The sequence below is a fragment of the Tachysurus fulvidraco genome, chromosome 24, assembly GCF_022655615.1.
Source record: "Tachysurus fulvidraco isolate hzauxx_2018 chromosome 24, HZAU_PFXX_2.0, whole genome shotgun sequence".
NCBI classification, from domain to species: domain Eukaryota; kingdom Metazoa; phylum Chordata; class Actinopteri; order Siluriformes; family Bagridae; genus Tachysurus; species Tachysurus fulvidraco.
In genome coordinates, this window is record NC_062541.1 from 13,613,008 (window position 1) to 13,635,782 (window position 22,775).

General features: G+C 38.8%; 3 protein-coding genes across 7 annotated transcripts in view; 2 read left to right on the top strand and 1 right to left on the bottom strand.

The window, feature by feature from the left end:
* Positions 1-709: 709 nt before the first annotated feature.
* On the bottom strand, positions 710-5,834 carry LOC113643953 (protein phosphatase 1 regulatory subunit 36). Its single transcript, XM_027148405.2, has 11 exons — positions 5,668-5,834; positions 5,404-5,468; positions 5,214-5,300; positions 4,406-4,545; positions 4,131-4,200; positions 3,932-4,030; positions 2,710-2,850; positions 2,276-2,318; positions 1,563-1,762; positions 1,268-1,462; positions 710-1,168 (listed from the first exon to the last, which is right to left on the bottom strand). Exons 1-11 carry the CDS (start codon positions 5,788-5,790, stop codon positions 883-885), a joined length of 1,449 nt encoding a protein of 482 aa, XP_027004206.2. The 5' UTR covers positions 5,791-5,834; the 3' UTR covers positions 710-882.
* Positions 5,835-5,891: 57 nt separating this feature from the next.
* On the top strand, positions 5,892-12,939 carry tpmt.1 (thiopurine S-methyltransferase, tandem duplicate 1). 3 transcript variants are annotated; one of them, XM_047808240.1, is made up of 10 exons: positions 5,981-6,006; positions 6,600-6,714; positions 7,161-7,286; positions 8,080-8,172; positions 8,267-8,399; positions 9,480-9,532; positions 9,779-9,853; positions 10,759-10,844; positions 10,947-10,991; positions 11,133-12,939. In XM_047808240.1, exons 3-10 carry the CDS (start codon positions 7,192-7,194, stop codon positions 11,255-11,257), a joined length of 705 nt encoding a protein of 234 aa, XP_047664196.1. In that variant the 5' UTR covers positions 5,981-6,006; positions 6,600-6,714; positions 7,161-7,191; the 3' UTR covers positions 11,258-12,939. The 3 variants fall into 3 exon arrangements, with proteins under 3 accessions (XP_027004299.1, XP_047664196.1, XP_027004300.1); XM_027148499.2 differs by lacking the exon at positions 5,981-6,006 and adding an exon at positions 6,469-6,520; XM_027148498.2 differs by lacking the exon at positions 6,600-6,714 and having other exon boundaries at positions 5,892-6,006.
* Positions 12,940-15,019: 2,080 nt separating this feature from the next.
* ext1c (exostoses (multiple) 1c) overlaps positions 15,020-22,775 on the top strand; it is a 47,741-nt gene continuing 39,985 nt past the window's right edge. Inside the window, exon 1 of one of the 3 annotated variants that reach the window (XM_027148410.2) lies at positions 15,020-15,914. The gene's annotated coding sequence lies outside the window, so the exon portion shown is untranslated. Of the gene's footprint in view, positions 15,915-18,016; positions 18,818-22,775 lie in introns of those variants that run through there. The other 2 variants (XM_047807762.1, XM_027148411.2) reach the window with 2 other exon arrangements.

Genomic DNA, 22,775 nt, shown 5'->3' on the forward strand with positions numbered 1-22,775 from the left:
AGGTTCCAACAAGCTTCCTACCACAAGTTCGGCTCAAAGATCACACCAAAAGATCTGATAACATCCCAAAGTATTTGAGAATAGGAAAAGGAAGATTACAGTATTTTTTCTGCATTTTCCTCCAAACAAGTTAAAACATTGTTGTACATTTTAAATTTTTGGAACAGTATCTGCAATACACAGGTGTTATACACAAAATCTAGCAACCAAAATCTAGCAGAAGAGCATGATAAGTATAATGGAAAATGACTTATTTGATTTTAGCCTAACCGTTTAACTGTAAAATACTGTTTATTGAGTCCTTGCTGCATATAGTTCACACAGAGTTCACGCAGTGCACAGAGCGACAGATCTCTACCTGCTCTCCAAGCAATCAATATTGTAGAACATGAACATGTTGAAAATGATAATCAATTTAAATGAAATGAAAAAGATCCCATTTTGACTCACAGCCGCACTGTCCCAGTTTTAGAATGAATCCTCAAAACCCCTGTACACATCCTGCAAACATTTCACATCTTTCTGGTGTTTAAACAATAGCAACAAATGTTTGATATTGTTGTCAAATGTAGCCTAAATAACTGATTTGAATCATATCTTGCTTATTCGGTTTAAATTAGACAGACGTTTCCAGAATATTTCACACAAGCATCTGTTTCTGGACTTGAATAAAGTGATAAAGTTGCTATTTGCAGAATATTATGCTGTAATTTGTGTCCTTATTTTTGCAACAGCTTAACATAAAAAAAAAAAAAACACTTTCTGGTTCAAACCATGCCCACTTTTCTGAATATAACAACAGATATGAATATTTTAAGCACTAGACAAATACAGACTGGCACTACGTTACAAGCCTACGTACGTATGCACAAAGTAAATAGTTCATTCTGTATCTGACGACGGTGCCTCTGTGGTGGCTCTCGAGGTCACGGTGTGAGCTCGACTCATGCTGCTGCGCTGCTCTGCAGTCGTCCTACGGGATCTCTGGGGTATAAAGGTGGTCTTCCTACCACTATTAACTGTTAGTGAATTTTCATCATCATCATCATCATCATCATCATCATCAAAATTGTCTTCATCATCTGCCTCGTCATCCTCCTTCGTGGCTCCATGGGGCATCATTGGGGTGTGTCTCAACTGGCTCAGAGGTTTTCCCAGTATCCCAAAGCTAAGAACCCAACAGGAGAACCTGAGACGTTAAAATGGGCTGGAGCAATGGACAAACATAGCTACAATTGTATTACAGCTAGAGTTACTCATTTGTCACCTGCAAGTTGCCAGCTGTTGGCTGAGCTCCTCCATCAAAACATCTGTGTCTATGATCTCATCTGGTTGCTGCTTGTGGATGCTGGAGCTCTGAAACAAATGAGTTGCTTTTTCTTGTGTTGAAGGCAGGATGGACATCATGACAGGTGAGCACTGGGTCATTGTAGAGATTAGGCCAGGCCTATGCCGAGACTTCCTAAATCAAAGATCATATCAGATCATTTTAAGTTGTAAAAATGGTTCTCATATTTGTTCACCAAATGTGGTAAAACTCAGGTACAGACTGAGACATAGACCTAATGCTTTGGATGGTCTTGGGTTGACTTTCTGTCTCCTGTTCCTCCTCTTCCTCTTCCTCCGGTTCTTTCCTTTGAGCCCTTAGGGCAGGGTTGAATGTGTCAGGTCGCAGTAAGCGATTAATCTCAATCTGAATACCTTTTAGATCACGCCTTCCGAAGGTGACCCAAGCCACATAGCAGAAGAAGCTATACAGACACTGGCATATACATGCAAAACAGTCCAAAGTTTAGTAAAATCCACCTTCAAGCTTCAGTTACTTTTATTTGCTTAAAAATCTGGTTGCTAAAGGCAGGAGAGGCATGAATAAAGATTATTAAAATGTAAACGATTAACTAAATCAACTAAAATAGAGTGATAAACAGAGTGTGACTGAGTCGCAGAAAATAATCGATTAAAATGATGCTAATAAAATGACATCCTATATATTTTTTCCATGTGTTCTTAAATATAATGTTGTTAAGCCATTCCCTATTATCAATTATGTTTCAGCCAGTTTAACTGTTCCTTCACTTTCGAGTTAACAAGACTGAATAAAAGCAGCTTGTTGCCAAGATACTGCAAATGCAAAGCCCTCCATCCTTAAGGCTCCTAAAACTTAAAAGAGAACCAAAAGGAGCAACTTCAGACTGAAGACTTACATAAAGGTAGATATATTTCTCTTCACCATATCAATGCTTAGACACTTTTCCATAGTCTTTGTTTCACCAACCTCATACAGAAGCCTGTCACTGTAGGTGGATGACACCCTGCTCCTGTAGACACAATTCATCATTTTTTGCAAATCTCAAAATAGAATAATTAAGTACCACACACGAGGACGGCAGAATGGCCCTAGAGTTCATTTTTATTTTAATTGGGCCATAATTTATATTTGCACTATTATGCAAGTTGCCATAGGTAACACAGAGAGCAGAGTAGTTCATCATCATGAAGCAGAAACGCTCCGGTTACTGATGATGTAAGTCCATGTTTTGTTTTCCACAAAAGAACATTACTCATCCTAGCAATTATTCAGATCTGACATGCTTAAAAAAAACTGAAAAGTGGTACCGTCAGGCAATCTACTGATGAATTATTGCCTGAGTGTACCTTTAAGTGACAATAAGAAGCTAAATTAGTCATGGTTGGAAACTTGCCACAGACCTGCCACAAGCCATGTGGTGCTGTTGGGAGAGACTCTGCCCCAGCACCAGACTGGAGTAACAGACGGCCAGGTGCTTCTTGGCCAGCTCTAGTTTAACACTTGCTTCTGCTGTCATCTGCTGCTGTGTCACGCTCTGCTCCCTGAAACAACCAAAAGAAAGAGGATTATGCTAATCCAGATTTACAATTAGCCACCACCAGTGCAATGGGTCATGTTCATGTAAGCACTACTGTGGCTTAGACTTCATTGTAATGAGTGTAAGTAGCAGTTGTTACTCTTTAAATGCCTAAACAGACTGTGAAATGACTGTTGAAAAAGAATGCTTGGTAAACATCCCATTCCAGATTTATCTCCTTTTGCTGTTCTAATAACCTCCACTCCTCTAGGAAGGCTAAGTAACAGATTTTGGAGCATGGTTTTAAGGATTTAAGGATTAGTGAGATCACTCTGATGTCACGTGACTGGGGTTCAGTTGGTGTTCCAGTTCATCCCAAAGGTGTTCAGTGGGGTTGAGTCAGGGACAGGGCTCAGTGCAGGACACTCGAGTTCTTCCACTCGAACCTTCTCATACCATGACTTTATGGAGCTTTGAGCAGGATCATTGTCATGCTGGAACAGTGTTTGAGTTCCAATGAAGAGAAATTGTAATATTACTGATATTCTAGTTTGTCTTTCTAACTTTTTTGAACAGTTTGGAGAAGAACCACATATAAGTGTGATGGTCAGATGTTCATATGTGCACAGTATATATAACAATGCTTATATAAACACATGTTAGATAGAAGGTTTCGTTCTTATTATACCACAGCATTGATATAACAGGACTCCACACCTTTTAAAGTTTTAGAGTCAGAAGTTAGTCCTGTTATTAATAGCAACTCCTTCATCAGCCTCTATTTTTATTCTCTCTTGAGAATAGTTAATAAGACAAAAAAAACACACACACACACACACACACAGCTTGTCGTGTTATCAAAAAAGCAACGTCCTGAAAACTTACTGACTTCTTCCATAAGTGTCACCATATCAATGATTAAACATTATTCTTTCATTTTTAATGACTTTTTTCATTAGATCTGATATTACAGCACTGTAATACATCATAGTAACAGTACATTAAAGTATAATATAATTCATCTCACTCCTTCAATACAATACAAATCAAGTACAATCCTGAGATGATCTTTTTCAAATACATGTGAACCCTAACTTCAGACTCACACCATGAGAGCCTCAGAACTATCCTCCAGAGACTTCTTCTGCCAATAGCACTGCAGATACAGCAAAAGAGCAGCCAGAAATGCATCCAGCTCCTTACTCCTGTACTCAAAACAATTGATGATCAATACGGATACTATGTTAACTTATATGACTCTAATCATGATCATGTTTACTAGTTAACAAGCAGAGTATGACTTACTGAATGACAGACATAAAGCAAAGTGGAATGGGCAGGGCTTCATTCTCCTGCATTACAGAGACCGCCACTTCTGAAATAAATAGAAAATACATAATATGAAGATTTTTTTTTTTGTTTTGTATAGATGCAAGTTGAATTATGAATCTCTCTGTGCTGCATGAGGGTAAAGTGTTAACAGAGATTCTCATGTAAAAAGGATTATTGTTGTCTTCTTAAATCAAAATAATCAATATGATTATGTACACAAACATATGAATAGAATTGTCTATAATTACGTTTAATATCCTCAATAGTGATCGAGTCCCTTTCCTGTGAGCATTCTGCAGTGGCCTTGAAAGCGTTCAGCTCAGCAAGTCTCACACTCTTCCTCAGACCAGAGCTCCCTCCTTTGGTGGAAGACTTGTGCTTTGAAATTCTTCAAAAATCCAAAGAAGTGCAGTCAGGTTGATTATTTCTTGATGCAGCACAGAAATAATGCTATACTTATTAAATCAATAAAGCAGTTTTTTAAATCATAATCATACCCTAATTCATTAGAGGCATTCTTTAGCAGAAATCTATCAAATTTCATTATATTGAAATTTAAATATTTGCTAATGGTATAATTAGATGCTGGATAGAATTTCATTCAGTCATTTTAAGTAGCTGCTTTCAGGACTGTGGTGGATCTAGAGACTATCCCAGGAACATTGGGTGAAAGACAGGAATACTCCCTGGATGGAATGCCACACGCATGCACACACACACACACACACACACACACACACACACACACACACACACACACACACACACACACACACACACATTCACACACTCATCCACGAACCAGAGATGCCGGAGCTGTGAGACAACGATACTACCCACGGTGCCACCATGCCTCCAGGATTGAATTGGTCATTTAGAATGATAAAGAAGAGGAACATTTGGATATAAAACTGTCCCTTGATATGAGTTTGACTAGATGTTATGACTGTTAGGTGAAAGATATCATGCTTAACACATAATAACTTCAAGCACTGCTGACAATGTGTCTTAATGTATAATGGATCAGCATTAATGAAGAAAAACAAATATTTTTACTTTAATAGATGTTCCCTGACCAGCTCTTGGTAGGAAGGAGCTTTTGAGGCTTTTCTCTTCTTTTTAATCCCGGCAGAATTGTTAAAGCTGTTAAAAAACAGTCAAAAGTCAGTCTCTAGAGTCACAAAATACAGCTGATTGTCTAATTGTTTAATTGTGAGACAAAACCAGGAGGTAAGAGTCAGTTTACCAAGTAAACTCCAGGGTTTGTTTTTCATCATTCCAGGTCCATTTTCCAGCAGGAGGCATACTCACCTGTAAATAACAAAAAAAAAATCAATATTTATTATACAAATACAAACATTTTCTGTTTTCTCTACTACATGAAACATACAGTACATCAGTCACGCTATTCTTTCTCACACAAATGAAACCGCAATATATTTTAAACATATGATCGTTGCAGTTGTAAATGTCTAAGCACTATTAATTTGAGAATAAATTCGATCTTCACCATTTCCTTTTGTAATCTTGACATCTCCTCTGTTACACTAAACTTCCAATACGAGCCAATGTTGTTTACAAAGATGGCGGAAATCCCGTATCTTAGCAACAGCCAATCAGACATTACGTTCATCAGCACCTGCTTTCACCACGACAGGCCACTAGGGGCTGCTATAAACAAACAAACGATTTTCTTTCGACACTTTGCCCTTTCCTGATAAGTGGGCGGGGTCAGGTTTGACAGACAGGCGACTAGTCCTATAGCTGAAAAGCATCCGCTCATTCACCTCTTCCTGTTTTTCGACGAATCCCTTTTGTATGAACTGTAGTCCATAGTCCTGAAAATCAGGTAACACAATAAGTAATAACGACAACATTTGTTTTTACTTGCAATTTGAACACATGTGCTGTTGTATTCTGTTAAAATGACTTCATAATGGCGACAGTTAATATGTAGTAAATGTAATAACAATGTTATGCTTGGATGTTGTATATATTTTGTGTAAAGGTGTATTTAACTCTAAAATAACTCCATATCACCTGTTCATGTGCATGTCATACTTTTGTCAGCAAATATTCTATCATATTCAATTCGATTCAAGTTTATTTGTATGGAGCTTTTTACAATTGACATTGTCTCAAAGCAGCTTAACATAAACATAGAACAAAAGGTTAATATAAAGAACAATATAAAGATTAATATTAGATATATGTAAAGGTGTTTGTATTTATCCCCGATGAGCAAGTCTGAGGTGACTCAGGTGACTGTTGGGAGGAAAAACTCCCTTAGACGGAAGAGAAGGAACCTGGAGAGGAACCAGACTCAAAGTGGAACCTCATCCTCATATGGGCGACACTGGAGGGTGTGATTTATAAATATGTAGTCTGATAAATGTTGTACTGATGCAAAAGACCACATGGAGTTTATCATCTCTTCTTTAGTATCGCAGAGTCTAACTGGAGCTGGTAGATCTCTAGATGTCTCAGGATTCTCACATGGTTGGCTTCATCTCAGTGGAGGTCGAAATCTTCATCGCATGGAAGATAATCGGAGCTGGTACAATTTCTGGATGCCTCGGGATGGTAGAAAGAGAGAAGCAGTGAAGAGGGATTAAAGTAGCTCCTGTTCATAATATTAGGAAGCACTAGATCATAATGTGCATTTGGTCAGATGTAATAGAGCACAATATTATGGGATGTATTGTGTGTATGCCTGACTAAAGAGATGAGTTTTTAATCTACATTTAAACTGGGAAAGTGTGTCTGAGCCCCGAACACTATCAGGAAGACTATTCCAAAATTTGGGAGCTAAATATGTCATTCCTAATGTACTACAATGTCATGAGGAAGTCTAACCCATGTGATGAAATACCAAACAACATGTACTAGGTTGTTTAAGACTGTCATGTGTAAGGGAAGGCTTGTCTTAAATATCTTTTTCAGCCGTGTTTACATGTACACTAAAACACAACTGGCTAACTGATTGGCATTGTTTATTTCCAGACTACTACACTGAAGTGACACGGTGAAGACGATGGCAGCTCAAATAGACAGAGTCATGGCAATAAGTGAATGGGAGGATAGATGGCAGGAAGGAAGGATTGGTTTCCACCAACCTCACATTCACCAGCAAGTGGCACTTTTATTGTCTATTCATTCCATCTATTATAAGTAGCCTTGTGTCCATGCACTGCAAACATGAATATATTATCTGCCCCACCATTACAGGGGGCAGCCAGGGTTCAGGACCGCTTCCCTGGCTGCCACGTGTAATGGATGAGCAGCTCAGGATGGTTCAGTTGTCGTGCACACTTAATGGCCAAAGACCAAAGGTCTGAGCATCCCATTCCAGATTTAGTCCCAGATTTAGTCTCTTTTGTGAAGGTTTTCCACTAGATGTTGATGTGAGTCTGTGTGGATTTGTGTTCATTCAGCTACAAGATTAGTGAGATCAGACACTATTGTTGTACAGTTTATCCCAAAGGTGTTCAGTGGGGTTGAGTTCCACTCCACTACAACCTTCTCAAACCATGTCTTCATGGAGCTTTGTGCTTTGTGTACAGGTTCATTGTCATGATGGAACAGTGTTTGAGTCTGTTAGTTACTGTGACAGGGAAAAAGTAATACTGCAGCATAAAAAGACAACTGTGTGCTTCCAACTTTGTGGAAAATAAAAGCCCACATTAAGGTGTGATGTTGAGGTGCCCACAAAGCTTTGGTCACATAATGTATTATTTGCAGCTCAGATAAGTTAAGATTCACTAAAATATGGGAAAGCAAAAGAGTTTTAGTGGCTAAATAAAGACAATTTTTCAGCTGCAGAGAGTATAGGCATGGCAGGCATGGACATGAATAATCTGTATAATATGGAATTTGTTTACTTCTCTCACATGTGATGATTCCCCTTGTCATTTATCTTCAGAATGCTGAAGGATAATCTAGATAAAGTCTTGTGTGCAAGGCAGCAGGTTCGGTTTTTCTTCCCTCTGTGTGGTAAGGCTGTAGACATGAAATGGTAGGTGGTTGATTTGTGTTATGCACAGAACATGCCACAGTTAAAATGTAATGTGTCTCAAAGTTATTCATGCGTTGTATTCTGTCTGTCGCAGGCTGGCTGACATGGGTCACGTGATTGTCGGGGTTGAGATTTCAGAGAAAGCGATAAAGCAGTTTTTTGAAGAACACAGCCTGGAGTACAAAGAAGAGCCAGTGGCGGCTATACCTGAAGCGAAGGTGTTCAGGGTATAGTACAAACCATTTATGTTTTATCTCATTTTTATACTTTACTTTTCTGCTTATAAGAAATCAGCTTACTCAGAAGGGAGATCTTAGATTAAAAAGAATTAGTGGACTTTGTTTTGGCAAAACATTATGATTTATTAAATATTTCCTAAGATAAATTCACAGCAAATCCCAGCACTCCTCACAGGATTGATGCAAAACTGATTCGTAGTGACTGGTTTGGCTCCTGTCAGAAATCTGATAACTAAAAGATTTATGATAAGAAAAAAACTATTCTTACTTGGGGAAAGCTATGTCTTCCTGTTTGTCTAGCCAGAAAACATCCTATCAGACTCTTCCAGAACTCAGATGCTTGAGAAATCTGAAAGATGTCGTGTGGCCCAGTGTCAAATGTTGACCATTTCTCTTTAAGAGCTGTGGCAGGATCTCGGGATGACCTCCTGACACAGTCTGACCACTTTTACAAGTAAAAACATTAAAGGCAATGGGTGAGTGAATAACAACTCATATAACTAATCATTCCCATGTCTGTGAAAACTCCCAGCATGCAGATCAGATTTAAACAATACTGAATAATAACTTGGATGAGGAACAAGTCGAAGCTGCACAGAGCTGTGTGCTGTGTATAAAAATATATTTGGTGGACATTTATTATTAATGCAGTGAGAATGTCAGTATACCTGAAGCATTTGTACTGTCTTGCTCTGCTCAGTCTGCCTACATTTCTTATCCTTATGCAAGAAGAGTATTATATACTGTACATCTGTACTGTATCTGACCTGGAAGACGTACACAGAAAGCATTGTATTCAAGCTCCAAATCCAGTCTACAGTATAACACCTAAAACTTTAAAATGGCAAAATAACAAATTGGTATAAATAACAATTATGCACAGTTTTTGTTCCATAGTTTAGTAATTTAATAAAGAATGCATATGTTATTCATTATTACTGGATGGCAACAGGTTCTTGATATGTGTTCTTTTTTCTTTAATTAATCCTCGAGTTTTAATCGGTAGTGATGATAAATAAAAACAGAATTTGTGTGTGACTCAGCCAGTTTACTTTTCTTTGTTTTCAGAGTTCTGATGGAAGGATCTCACTCTATCAGTGTGATTTATACAAGTTCTCCAGGTACATGTTGTACTAACAGTTTTAGATTATAAAGCATGCCGGAGTAAAATCTAATAAATTATTTGAGCTTTCTCTCTCTCTCTCTCTCTCTCTCTCTCTCTCTCTCTCTCTCTCTCTCTCTCTCTCTCTCTCTCTCTCACACACACACACACACACACACTCTCTCTCTCTCTCTCTCTCACTCTCTCTCTCCCCCCTCTATCTCTCTCCCTCTCTCTCTCTCTCTCTCTCTCTCTGATTTTTCAGTGCCATAGAGGGACAGTTTGGAGGGATTTGGGACCGGGGTTCTCTGGTGGCCATAAACCCATGTGACAGACAAAAGTAAGCTGTCAGATTTCTCAGCATTTCCTTCCACATGTTATTATGGGCAGTTTATTATGGGCATTTAGAGCATTATCCAGAGCAACTTACATTCATCTTATTTAAACAGCTGAGCAATTGAGGGTTAAGGGCCTTACTCAGGGGCCCAGGAGTGGCAGCTTGGTGGCCCTGGGGTGTGAGCTCAAAACGTTCCAATCAGTAGTCCAACAGCGTAACCACTGAGCTAACACATCCCCATTATTTATTAAGTCATTAAATAAGGAATAAAACAAACCAGTCCAAGTTGTTATAGAAAAAGTAACCAAATTTAATGCAGACAAATTTAATGACAGAATTACTTTTGCCACCTTAAAATTATTTTCCAATAACAGCTTGAAGTGTTTTATTCATTTTATACATCGATTTGAAATCGATTTCAGCAAGTAAAGAAATTCACATACTTTTTATTTGTTATATTTTACACTTATAAAACATACACTTATTATAAGTAATAACAGCTATAAACCATCGTTCTTTCAACCTTCTTTTTTTCCTCTGTCCTGCTGCACTGACATAAAACTGCAACTTGTTAGAAAGAAATCAGAGCGTGCAATTCTCTCTGTCCGTAAGGCCTTCCCTCTTTAGATTAAGTTTAAAGGAACAGCTTAACCTCTGTTTACAGTGGAGACTCTTTCTCAAAACACTACATCTCCAAACTTCACCATATTAAGATGATCCATATTTATTCAACTCTTTTCACGAGGAGCATCCACCTTCGAAGTCTGAGTGTAAGTTGTTGCTCTAGAGAACGGATCAATTCCACAGCGCTGTGGTATAAATATTAAGAACATAGGTGTATAGCATGGAGCAGAAAATGTCAAGGTACTGCTTGATAACTGTAGTATCTCTTTGTTTTTATTCTGAAGGTATGCTACACTCATCAGGTCCTTGATGGACAAAGACTGCAGGTATTTATTGGACACACTGGAGTACAACCCTGAACTGTACAAAGGTAACAGTACAAAAGACTTGTGCTTTTTGGGACATTTGCTTTAGAGTCTTCTGAGAATTATTGTGTATTAGTATTTGCTTATATAGTTTTTCAACACAACAGGGCCACCATTTTTTGTGCCTGAAGAAACTGTGAAAGGTTTATACGGTGAGTTTACCTCATACCTCCATGATATATATCTATCTACCTACTATCTATCTACTATCTATCGATCTATCTATCTATCTATCTATCTATCTATCTATCTATCTATCTATCTATCTGTATACATATGTGTGTGTGTTACAGGTGATTCTTGTGACATCAAGCTGTTGCAGAGTAGAGACGCCTTTGAAGAAAGACATAAAGCATGGGGAATAGACTCACTTCTAGAGAAGGTGTTCCTGCTGATTCCAAAAGCCATCTTGAACTAACACACTTTTAGGAAGAGATGAAAAATCTCTTGCATATTTTGTACTTTTAGTAGCAGGATTTAAAGGGGATTTCAAAAGTTCCCAGAGCACACACTCGATGTGTTTGCAGGTTTTTAGTCTTTGTCTGGTGAGTCGGTCTACAGAGTGTCATCATACCTTGTGGAAGTGTGTGGTAGCTTAATTGTGTCATTTTTTTCAAAGGTCGAACATGTGACAGACAGACACCCCACCCCACATGCACCCACCCAGACACCTCACCCCCGCAGATCAGAGCAAAGAATGTGTGTGAAATATTGTTTTTGCTCGATAAAACTGTTATGCTACAGCAAGCTTTTCATCACATCCTGGTGTGTTCAAAAAGAAGAAGAAGAAAAAAAAATACACTGCGACAATACACCTGCACACACACACACGCACACACACACACACACACACACACACACACACACACACATACACACACATATATATATGCAAATGTATCCCCTTCAGTTTCATTTTTAATTTTGGGAACAAAATACACAGTGTATCAGTGCTTTGTTGTGTTGCAAGATCCATTTCCGGGTGCAACATGACATTCTGGATGCTTTCCCCTTTAGACAAGTGTGTTAATGTCAAAAAAACATGATCATCATTGTCTTAATGTGTGATTTGACCTCAAGTGCTTTTGTTGCCTTAGAGACGTGCCAGGACGCGGTGGTCCTGAAAAGGTTGCTCTAGAATAGTCACAGTTGGGCATAAAAAAATAATAATTCACACAAATTCTTTGTTCTTCTGCCATGCAAACTGAACAACAAAGAAAAGACCAATGTCACACACACACACACACACACACACACACACACACACACACAACTTTCCTCAAAATCCTCATAATTGCCCTTAGAATCAGGCAGTAGAAATGATTCAATCTCAATACAGCTTTCTATTGATTTGAAGACTAGTTAGATGTGAACATGTTAATCATCACATTTAACAACTAGCCTTAAAATGGATAAAACCTTTCATGTTCAAATCATTAATGCATATTTTCAAAAAGATGACACTGCCTCATGATCACAGTGCTGTAGTTGAAAAATGAATCTCATTAGCAGAATGAACTTCATTAGAGAGCAACAGACACCTGAAATGATTACAGCCAAACCACTTTTCCTTAATTAATCCATTAGACCTAACTCATTAATGAAGTTTGTTCCACAAACACCTGGTCCTGATGAAGAACACACAAGATATATTATTCTTTCAATATGGGTTTTTCAATTTTTAAGAGAAAATCACAGGAACATTTTAACCCACATCACATGCTCTGATACAATAGTGATGTATATATTCCCATGAATTGTTTGATTATCAGCTAGATAGTGTGTGTACTGCTACACTTCAGAGAGGATTGTAATAAAATTAAAAAAAAATAAAAAAAGACAAGACAAAAGATGGAAAAATAAATCAAATCTTTATTGTCTGCTTGTTTTTTTTTTTGTTTTTTGTTTTTTTTTTTTTGGTTTTTTTTATCTTTATAGTTTAATTCCTAAATAAATCTCAACATGAAGAGACACTAACCATTAGATGGGCTATCAGGAGATTATACATGTGGTTATATAGGTTATATATGTGGTTGTTTACATTTATGCATTTGATCTACATATGTGAAAATTTATTTTAAATAAATCTGATTTACTACATTTTGATTGCTTGTGTGTTTTCTGTGCATTTTCTTTTAATGTTTGAGTGTTTGTCTCTGCCTTCTGTCGTTCCTCTTGTTCTCCTCAAACATTTGATAATTCAATACCTGCACTTTAACTGTCTGTGAGCTGCTGTGATAAGTGAATTTCTCCACTGTGGGATCAATAAAGTATCTAATCTTATAAGTTTTATGAGTGACTGTGTGTGGATGGTGCCCTGCAATCAGTTGGTGTATCCTCCGTAGTATATTCCTGCATCTCACACAGTGTTCTCAAGATAGACACAGGATATATATATATATATACAGCATATTTTTGTTTCAGAAAATGTTCCAGAGTTCCTCTTCTGTGACGTCTTTCCACTAGATGTTGTAGCGAGTCTGTTTGAATTTGTGTTCATTCAGCTACAAGAGCATTAGTGAGATCAGACACTGATGGTGTAAGAGTGAGGAGGTCTGGGGTTCAGTCTGTGTTCAGTGGGGTCGAGTCAGAGTCAGGGCTCGGTGCAGGACACTTGAGATCTTCCACTTGAAACCTTCTCAAACCGTGTCTTCATGGAGCTCACAGAGATCACAAAACTCTGGACTTCTGATAGTTCCCAAAATATCAAAGTCAACTAAAGGTTGTTTTCATATTTAACTTTGGAATAGTGTTCCTGACAGTGTTCAGGTCTCAGGCACACGCTCCCAGATTAAATGTAGATTAAAGACATATCTCTTTAACTCTTTGAGGTCAACAATCTCCTAATCCATACACACCTATCAGACTGTATAATGACTGTAGAAGGAACATTATTCATAAATTATCTTTCTATTATGAATCATAATAACACTCTTTGCTTTTTATAACAGGTTATGATCACATCCTCCAGTGTCACCCAAATGAGGATGCGGTTCCCCTTTGAGTCAGGTTCCTCTCAAGGTTTCTTCCTCTTCCATCTAAGGGAGTTTTTCCTCACCACAGTCACACATTTACATTTACGGCGTTTAGCAGACACACATATCCAGAGTGAATTACAATTTATACAACTGAGCAATTGAGGGTTAAGGGCTTTGTTCAGGGGCCCAGCAGTGGCAGCTTGGTGGACCTGGGATTCGAACTCATGACCTTCCAGTAAGTAATCCAACACCTTATTAATTATAATTAAATATTAATATAAATAATATAATATAAAAATAATATAAAAAATTAATATGAATTAATTATTAACACTATATTAATCTGGAATCTTTGTATAATATTAATTTTTGTATAATGTTTTTTTACTTTTGATAATATTTCATATAAAACTGCTTTAAGACAATGTACATTGTTAAAATAACTCAAATAAATACATTTGAATTAAATTAAATAGAATTGAGTAGGAAATCTTATATATTCGAAACAAAACGACATTGTAGACAACTGCCTGCTTCCGACTTTGGGGCAAAGGGCTGAAAGGGTCTAGAATCCGTACGTAGTGTAGTTCTGTACTTGAACACAAGATGGCAGCACTTTTTCTAAAATCCTCACATCTTTTACAAGAGCAGGAAAATAATTAGTGGAAGCTGCAAATAAATTCAGTTTGTTTCTTTCTTTATGTCTTCTATTTTGTTTATATTCTCACATCTGGATTTGTGTGTCATTTTTACAAATATGATGCCACAATTGGATTCATTATGACAGAATGGAATGGTCTACGGCAGGGGTTCTGTGTTCCAGTCCTATGTGTCCAGGAAGCATAATTCTGTGATTTCCCAGATTCAGTGCCACGTGTTAAACCAGGTATAATATTCCAGATTTCTTGGTGTGATATTCTGGGTATTTAATCACCCAATTTGCTCCAAGTGGTCAAAATTGTTTAACTTTGATTTTATCTAGTTTCAGTAAGCAGGTATTTTTGTTGTCAGTTTAGTGGCCAAGGTCGATTGAGGTTCATTTGCCCCGAGAGCGCGTGCCAGATGTGTTTGTGTGTGTGTGTGTGTGTGTGTGTGTGTGTGTGTGTGTGTGTGTGTGTGTGTGTGTGTGTGTGTGTGTGAGTGAGTGTCGCCAAGACGCCTCTATGGTCGAGGACCAATCAGAAACGCCGTGGGCGGGGCTTGAAGAATGTTGCGCGGATAATGGAAATGGACAATAATAACCCCATGTGCTGTGACAGCCCCAGAGAGCAGAGCGCATTATTCTTCTTATTTCTGAATGGAGGGTCCAACTGAAAACGTGCGGTGTAAGTGCTGGTGGGACTGGACGCGTTTCAGGCTGGGGATCATTGGTCAGTGATGGAGCACAGGGTGAGGTAGCGCATACCTTGTGTTTGTGTAAATAGGGTTGTGCTGAACGGCGCCATCACAGCTTTTAGATCACAGACGCGTCGTCGTGACGATCAGCCTTAATGCCGTAAGCAAGCTTTTTTGCACACAGGGCATAGCAACCATTTTTTTCCTCCCCTTGACAGTGGATGTGCTATAAAACTGTAAAGGATCCAGTGTGCACGCTGCTTTCTCTCCGCGCAGGAGACGCGTAATGCGTGCGCGCTTGCCGAACGCATCCTCGAAGCCCACCTGTACCTGTACCTGTACCTGTGTATAGCGGGCAGCATTCATGTCTGATCTGTCGCTGTATCCGACTAACATACTGTTAGGATAGAGGTGGAGGGAGGGAAGGTGCAGGGAGGAGGGAGCGCATATCTGCGCCTTAACGCTCTCGTAACTCAATCCTGTTGAACCGCTGGTAACGAGCAGTTTACACGCCTCCGAGCTGGCAATAAAAGTGTCCACAGGTTTAAACCTGTGTCTAACAGCTTCTAAGAAATGGTGGGTTCAGGAAGCTTAGTTCTTAGCTCTTTAGGCATTTATGAGATGTCACTTCATCACATCCCAAACTGAAGGAAGTCTCCAGGAAGAGAGCGCAAGGAAGGATCCGTTACATAAAGCACGTCGGGAAGCCAGATTCCTGCAGCCAGTTCATAGGAAGGAAGAGGAACAACGCTTCCAGAGCAGGTACCACACTCTTCACTGATGTGCTACTCACACGAGAAGGTGCAGAGAGCTAATCAGCTGAGAAACGGCAGTGATGAGTGTCCTTTCACACTAAACCGTGATTATCTAAAGGAATCATGCTTCAAGTGGCTTATTGATGTGGGTGTCTGAGTTAGAAGTCAGATGAGTGGCTTGATAGCGTATTTCTTCTCGAGATGCCTCTATATGAGACACTTTACCCACTTGGTGTCCATGCTTGTGCTGATTTTGCAGCTCAGGGACGTTTAAATTAATGAGATCAGAAGAGGAGACATTACTAAACTGTGGTCATGACTCAATCACGCTATCAGGTATTATGTATGATCTGTCATGGCTTTTTTTAATATATTGGACTAGTTTTATAGCCGTTCAGTTTTACAATACGCTGTCCAGAGTTTAATGAGGGCAAGGGACTGAAGGTGGAAAATGGTTGGAATCTCAGCACCCTTTTGACAGCGTCTAATAACTCATTCCCCCGCCGTCATGCAAGCAAACGTATATGACTTCATATGGGCCAGGGGAAGGTTAAAAGGAGGAGGGGCAGTAGGCATGAATAGCTCTGCATTATGGCACAGAGGAGGTTCTGTGCATTCACAGCATCTTAAAGTGTGGAGTGTACAGCCAAAATATGGGCTTGAAGTATTCTCACAGCCAAGACTGCTAATGCTAGAACAGAAGAGAAAAGCTGTAATTGTCCTCGCTCATCCTGTTCGTTAATTAGCCCTCGAGGCATGTGCACGAAAAGCATATTGTTGAGACATAATTAATCAAGCCCAGTCGTAATTATTGTGGACTGGAAATTAAAATGTGAGGAGTAGCAGGGGGCTTTCAGTAAAAGGTAAACATCTTATTACAGTAACTCAGGCACACCCTTTCGAACCCTCTGAGGCAACAGTTTTGTTTTATTCGCTACCGTTTCATCTTGCATGTCTGTGAAATTACTTGGAAAATAAGTGCAGTTTTGCTTAAAACAACCTAAAGTCTTAGAAGAGCATACGGTAGATTTATATATCCTTCACAAACTGAGCTATTTGGAGTCTGTGTATTTTCAAAAGCGCATTTTGAGGTGAGGCCAGATGATGCAGCAGCTTACCGAACCACAGCCTCAGGCCCGGTCAGTCTCATTGCCACAAACATGTAGCACAGCCATGGCTGCCCTGCCATTGCTTTCCCTCTAGCCCATAATGATAGAGCTCCACATTTAATTTTAGCTAAATCTTGCCTTGCTCACCTCACCATCCCATTTGTTTCTCTCCAAAAACAGCTACCGTGTACACAACCTACATGTTCTGTCTGAATCCAGCTGCAGTTAAACAGGGGCCAAAATCACAGATCAACCCAAAACGCATGGCCAGCAACAACAGACGTTCTGTGTGTAGACAATGTGGTTATTTTGCAATTATAGCTGTGAAAGGCCAACAAGACGAGCTAAAAGAGCTACTGTGTGTACAGACTGTGCGTCAGACTGTGTCTGTATTCACTAAATATTAAAAACTCCTCTTATGCATCATAATGAAGTGTGTTACATTACAGTGAGTGGGAGTTAATTCGGCTCAATAGATCACCGAAATGAGATTTCGTCTTTTTTTTTTTATAAGCTGTTTAGCAAACTTTTAGTAATGTAAACACATTTTTCCAATGCAAAATTACAGGTTGGAATACACAGATTGTAAAAACGTGTGTTTTGTGTGAACACAATGATAAAGTCAGAATCAGAATCAGTGTCTCCAGGCTGAGAGAGATCTAGCCACTGTCACGATGATACCCTGACAGTTAGATGCGGTTGTAGGTCATTAAAACAGGAGCAGTACTTCTACAGCATATAGTCTGTTCCTCGTGCCATTGTGGGTCATGAACCAAGAAAGAATGTCAAGATGGATGTCAAACTAGGCATGCCGTATTCATTAAAATTGATTCTTGTTGACATGAAGGTGCATTCTTTCCTGTAACTGCACCCTGCCAGATGCCAGGCTCTTCGAACCCCATCGCAAACCACCTGGAGCTACTCTGTAAGAATAATAGTTGCGGCTGATAAAAAAAAAATTGACCTTGGAAAAAATAATAGCAGTTGTATCACTCGCAATAATAGAGTATGGACACATTGATTTGACAAAAGACACAATCGTAGGTTGAGGAATTAGATGAGAAGGAGAAGGAGAAGGAGAAGGGATGAGCTGTGAGTCCAGCTGTCACAAGCTCCTCCATGTGAGAAAACAAACCAAGCTGCCGCCGTCTGAGCTGGCCAGTATGGCACCGCTAACAACGGCTGCACCTGCTTCTTCTAACCCTACGATTTCACCATAAATCATTTTCTTTTGCGCCCATCAAACCGAGAGGCATATTAGTCTAAGGAAAATGGAAAATATGCATAGAAGTTAACTGATGTCGCATGAATGCATTATGGAATTGATTGGACAGGGCGATTAGGATGATGGAACGCTCTCATTAGCTGTTATGAATACATCGCAAACTCATTCCTGACCAACCTTGATTCTGGAGTCAGTGTCTAAACCCACGGTTTACCCGAGAAGCTCAAACACATTCTGAACACACTGAAGGAAGAGATAAGGAATAGAGCAACAGAGACTGAAAAGAGACAGCATGGGTGACAGGCTGTGATGAAGGCTGAGCGGGTGTCAGAGAGTCACTTCCACCAGTCTTTCCCTGTCAGCTCTAGACTCACTCCTGTGGCCCAGTGCTGAGTTCCCCAAGCCCACACATGTCCTCGATTTGCATCGCCCTATATTTATTAGCTGGGCTATCTCTCTCCTCCTCCTGCTCCTATCATCTATTGCAAGGGATTGCAGTGGCTTTCCTGCTATTGGGACACCTGTATTAACGGCAATCGATTCACAGAGAAAATTGAGATTAACTTCACCTGCGAGGTAAGAAAAAGGCGAATGAAATAAAAGAAGGGAAATCAATGTCTTAACTAAAGGAAAGTATGAATTATTGATGAGCAGCACGTAACGTAATCTCAGGCATCTGTTTTCTGACTAATATCAGCACTCGGCACATAGCGCACGGTGAGAGGAGCGTCACCGAGTAAGCAGTGTCTTATCGATTTTATGCTCACGTATCCATGCAGACAGAGCACTTAAGCATGCCCATAGTTTCATATACAGTATACGTGACATATGGCATATCATTTGAATTAAAGTTTAAATTACAGAGCAACAGAATATTTGATGTTTTAGATAATGTGCTGCAGCTCATTAGATGTGAAATGAAACAGGAGCCTTGTTTCTATCTAAATATTGAATTAAATCATAAATTGGCATCACAAAAGCATTATGCAAATTCGAGAGTGTTTCCATCAGCTTTGTTTGGACTAAGAAAAACATCCCAGGTTTAACATTCATTAGAAAAAATCTACAGAGAGCTTGGAGAGAAACCAATTTATGAGAAGATTCTTAATCCACAACAATAACAATAAAAAATATATATATATATTTTACCTCCTTTTTGAGCAGGGCACGAACATCTGACATTTTGTTTTCTAAAAAATGGGATCACAGATAATCATTTTACGTTTAGAACATAAAATAAAAGCCAGCATGTAAACTGATGCCCTGATTTGAATAGTGACGTATTCATGAGAAGAAAGACATTTGTGTCCATCATACATGTAGACCTCACAAAACTAAAGGACTGCTGAACAGTTGGTTGCTGTTTCCTAGCCAGCTGTGGGTCATTTCTTATTCACAGCTGCCAAGACTGAAACCCATGCCTGAAAATGATGACCTCCGGAAAAGCAATTAGATATGTGATTATTTTTATGGCTATGGATTTCCTTAAAATTTCATAGTCATATATATATTGCACATACTGGCAATTTGTAAACAACTGTTTAGAGAGAATTCCTTCAGGAATCAGGCAGAAAAAGCAGTGATTTTAGTTCAACTTGTTCTTTGTTTAAGAAACCTCCATTAACGTCCATTGTTACAGACATAAAATATAAGCCGTGATTGCGATCCGCGGGCATTCTAATCTAAATGCAAATTTGAAAACAAAAAGTGACGCACTCTCGATTGGAGAACCGCTGGATAATCGTAATGCTGATCACCTTAAAAGGATATATATAATATCTATATATAATATCTATATATAATAACATCAGAGGACGTAACATCAGTGACATCACCGTTATGATGTGTGAGTTGTGAGTCTACCAAGAATTCTTTCGAATGAATGCTTAGCATTTAAACATAAAGCATGTAGCATAATAGTATTTTTACAATACTACCAACTACATACTGTCAGTTTCTGTACAAATACAGTTTTGTGTCTGGTGTTGTGCGTATATTTTATTATTACAGATGGTGGGTTGTCCATAAGGACATGTGAGTCAGAACACCACCATAAAATATCAGCCATTCGATAAATATTAATCTTCATACAGTCCTCATTCAGCTGCACACATAAGCCTATGTTTCACTGATTTGCTCACCTTTTTAGAAGTTATTATGAGGAACAAATAGGAATTGTGACTAGCATTAACGATGGAGACTGGGGCAGGACTCATGCTGCCCCATTTCTCATTCTGTAAACATATTGTAGTGGAGGAGAACAGACGAGAAAACAGTTAATGACAAGTTTGCCAGGGTTTTAATGTTTTATACATTAAATTGGGTTTGGTCAAATAACAAGAATAAAAGGAATTAGAATAATAACATTTCAGGGGCACTGTTGAGCCGCCAATGGAGTAAGACGTCTGATTTGAGACTGTCCAATGGCCAAAAAATACAGCGTTTTTTATTAAGCTAGAGAAAATTAAATTTTCATATTCATATTTCATAGGCCTTCAGGTTTTGCCGGATTAGGTTTTCTTTTCTTTTTTAAATTTAAAATGACTTGTATTCGATTAAAAAGGGCCAGGATCAGGGGTGGATGGGTGGGGGGGGGGGGTTGTTTTCTTCTTTTTCTTTTTACTTCCTTTCCATTATTGTTATTATTGTTATTGTTGTAATCCTTTTACTTTACTCCTTTTTCGTGTAAAAACAAAATGGGATTCTGTATTGTTATTTGACTTGGTTTGTTTGTAATAAATAGACTTCCCAAAAAAAAATAGAATAATAATATTTCCACAAACAAAGGTAAAGTGTAAGTATCATGTGTCTGTGATGTACAGAACCTTTTATGTTGTCAGATTGCTATGGTATATTGCAGCCACAGGATATTGCAGCAACCGGAGGAGGGAAAATGAGGACTTAGATAGTGGATAATGTCCATATAACAGAAATGCTTCTCATATACAAAGGCGGAGGAAAAGAATAAAAAATGTATTTCACTTTTTACAATGCCTGAAGCTTAGGGGTAGTTTCTGGAGGTGGCAAAACTTGGCAACCCTGGTTAATATTATTAGCTCTTCTGTGTAACGTACTGTTTCAAAGGTATGTTTGAAACGTACACTTACTCAAAAATTCAGAAAATATCATATTGGGACAACCTCAGGGCTTAATTTTAGCTTAAGGCTGTCATTAATTATGTCGTCCTTCCCAAACAAAATCAGTGATCATGAGCTGCTGCTGATTTATTTCATTCGGATTAAGTATTTCGGTTGAAATCTAATCTACTATATGCATTCAGCAATAAAATCATAGATTGTTGCTGCAGATGAAGGTTGATAATAAAGCAGAGAAACACACAAGCTGGGTTTTTCTTTCAAAGAAAAGAAAAATCCGGAATCAAGTGAAAGTTAAATAGAATTTTTATGGCATATTGTACTACACAGTTAGACTCCAACACTAACCGAAATGGAGTAATTTGTTGCTCTCTGGGAATTCTTAAATTTGTCCTAGAGCTTGCTATTCAAGCAGATATGGTTTGGGAGCTGAGCGAGAAAAACAAAATGTGAAGATGGAATTATTGCCTATTCAGTATTACAGAGGACAGGACTGTGGGATAGGTTTCCAACTGACATGTGATTATTTGTAATTAGAGGATCTTGCCATTGGATTTCACAAAAGCAGGTCTAATATCTGAATGTGGCAGCATGTTGTACTGAAAAGTAAACACAAGCGGTGGTGAAGAAATCTGGGCCAAATAGAAATATAAGCATATATAAATAAGTGTATTATACTATTTCAGGTTTAGAAAGAAATTCTGAACAATCCAATTAATCAGACATTTTACAGTTTTTATTTACTGGTGCATTATCTTGTAATCTCACACGGCGCAATAATCTGAGCGGAGCAGTAGGGATGATGGCCCATGGTGTAACGCCGATAGGAGAGAACAGAAGCATTTGTGGCGGATAAGGTATAAGCAAGGGAGCGAAAGAAGGGTAAAAAGCAAAACTGAAGGAACCCAGGTGAGACCTGAAAGCTGTCTTTGTGCATAGCCTGGGAGGAGAAACACTGACCTATTCACACCCGCAAATACATATACACTCGAAGGGGGTTATGAAGATGAGGGGAGAGGGTTACTTGGCAAACAACGTAACCTCAAAACTGCAGCATGTTTTCATACCAAACACAAAGTCCAGTCTTTCCCAAGAGTAACGGACACCGCACTCATAAAGACGATTTATTTTCCTTGCTAGCACAGTCTTGATTGTACTTCTTAAAAGTTTCGTTATTCCCCCCACTCCCTCACTCGTGTGTTGGCTGTACTGGACTCTGTTTCACTGAAGCTTGGAGAGAGCTTGATGCTATCTGTGTGCAGCTCATGTTTAGCATGCTCAGGCCAAACACTAGGCCAGTGTGTGTGTCAACAGCAGAACGGTCTCAGACCACCAGTGTAAACGCACCCATTTCAAATCAAACATGGCTGTATGCTGGCTCACATACACACACACACACACACACACACACACACACACACACACGCTCTTTTGTCCTC

Excerpts from the sequence above, each read along its gene's own strand:
- LOC113643953 (XM_027148405.2), bottom strand. The coding sequence starts at position 5,790 with ATGAACGTAATGTCTGATTGGCTGTTGCTAAGATACGGGATTTCCGCC. Across the intron at positions 5,469-5,667 it reads CAAGATTACAAAAGGAAATG|GTGAGTATGCCTCCTGCTGG; the intron begins GTGAAGATCGAA and ends TGTTATTTACAG. Across the intron at positions 2,851-3,931 it reads AGTTCTGAGGCTCTCATGGT|GGAGCAGAGCGTGACACAGC; the intron begins GTGAGTCTGAAG and ends TGGTTGTTTCAG.
- tpmt.1 (XM_027148498.2), top strand. The coding sequence starts at position 7,192 with ATGGCAGCTCAAATAGACAGAGTCATGGCAATAAGTGAATGGGAGGAT. Across the intron at positions 7,287-8,079 it reads CACCAACCTCACATTCACCA|AATGCTGAAGGATAATCTAG; the intron begins GCAAGTGGCACT and ends ATTTATCTTCAG. Across the intron at positions 8,400-9,479 it reads CTGAAGCGAAGGTGTTCAGG|AGTTCTGATGGAAGGATCTC; the intron begins GTATAGTACAAA and ends CTTTGTTTTCAG.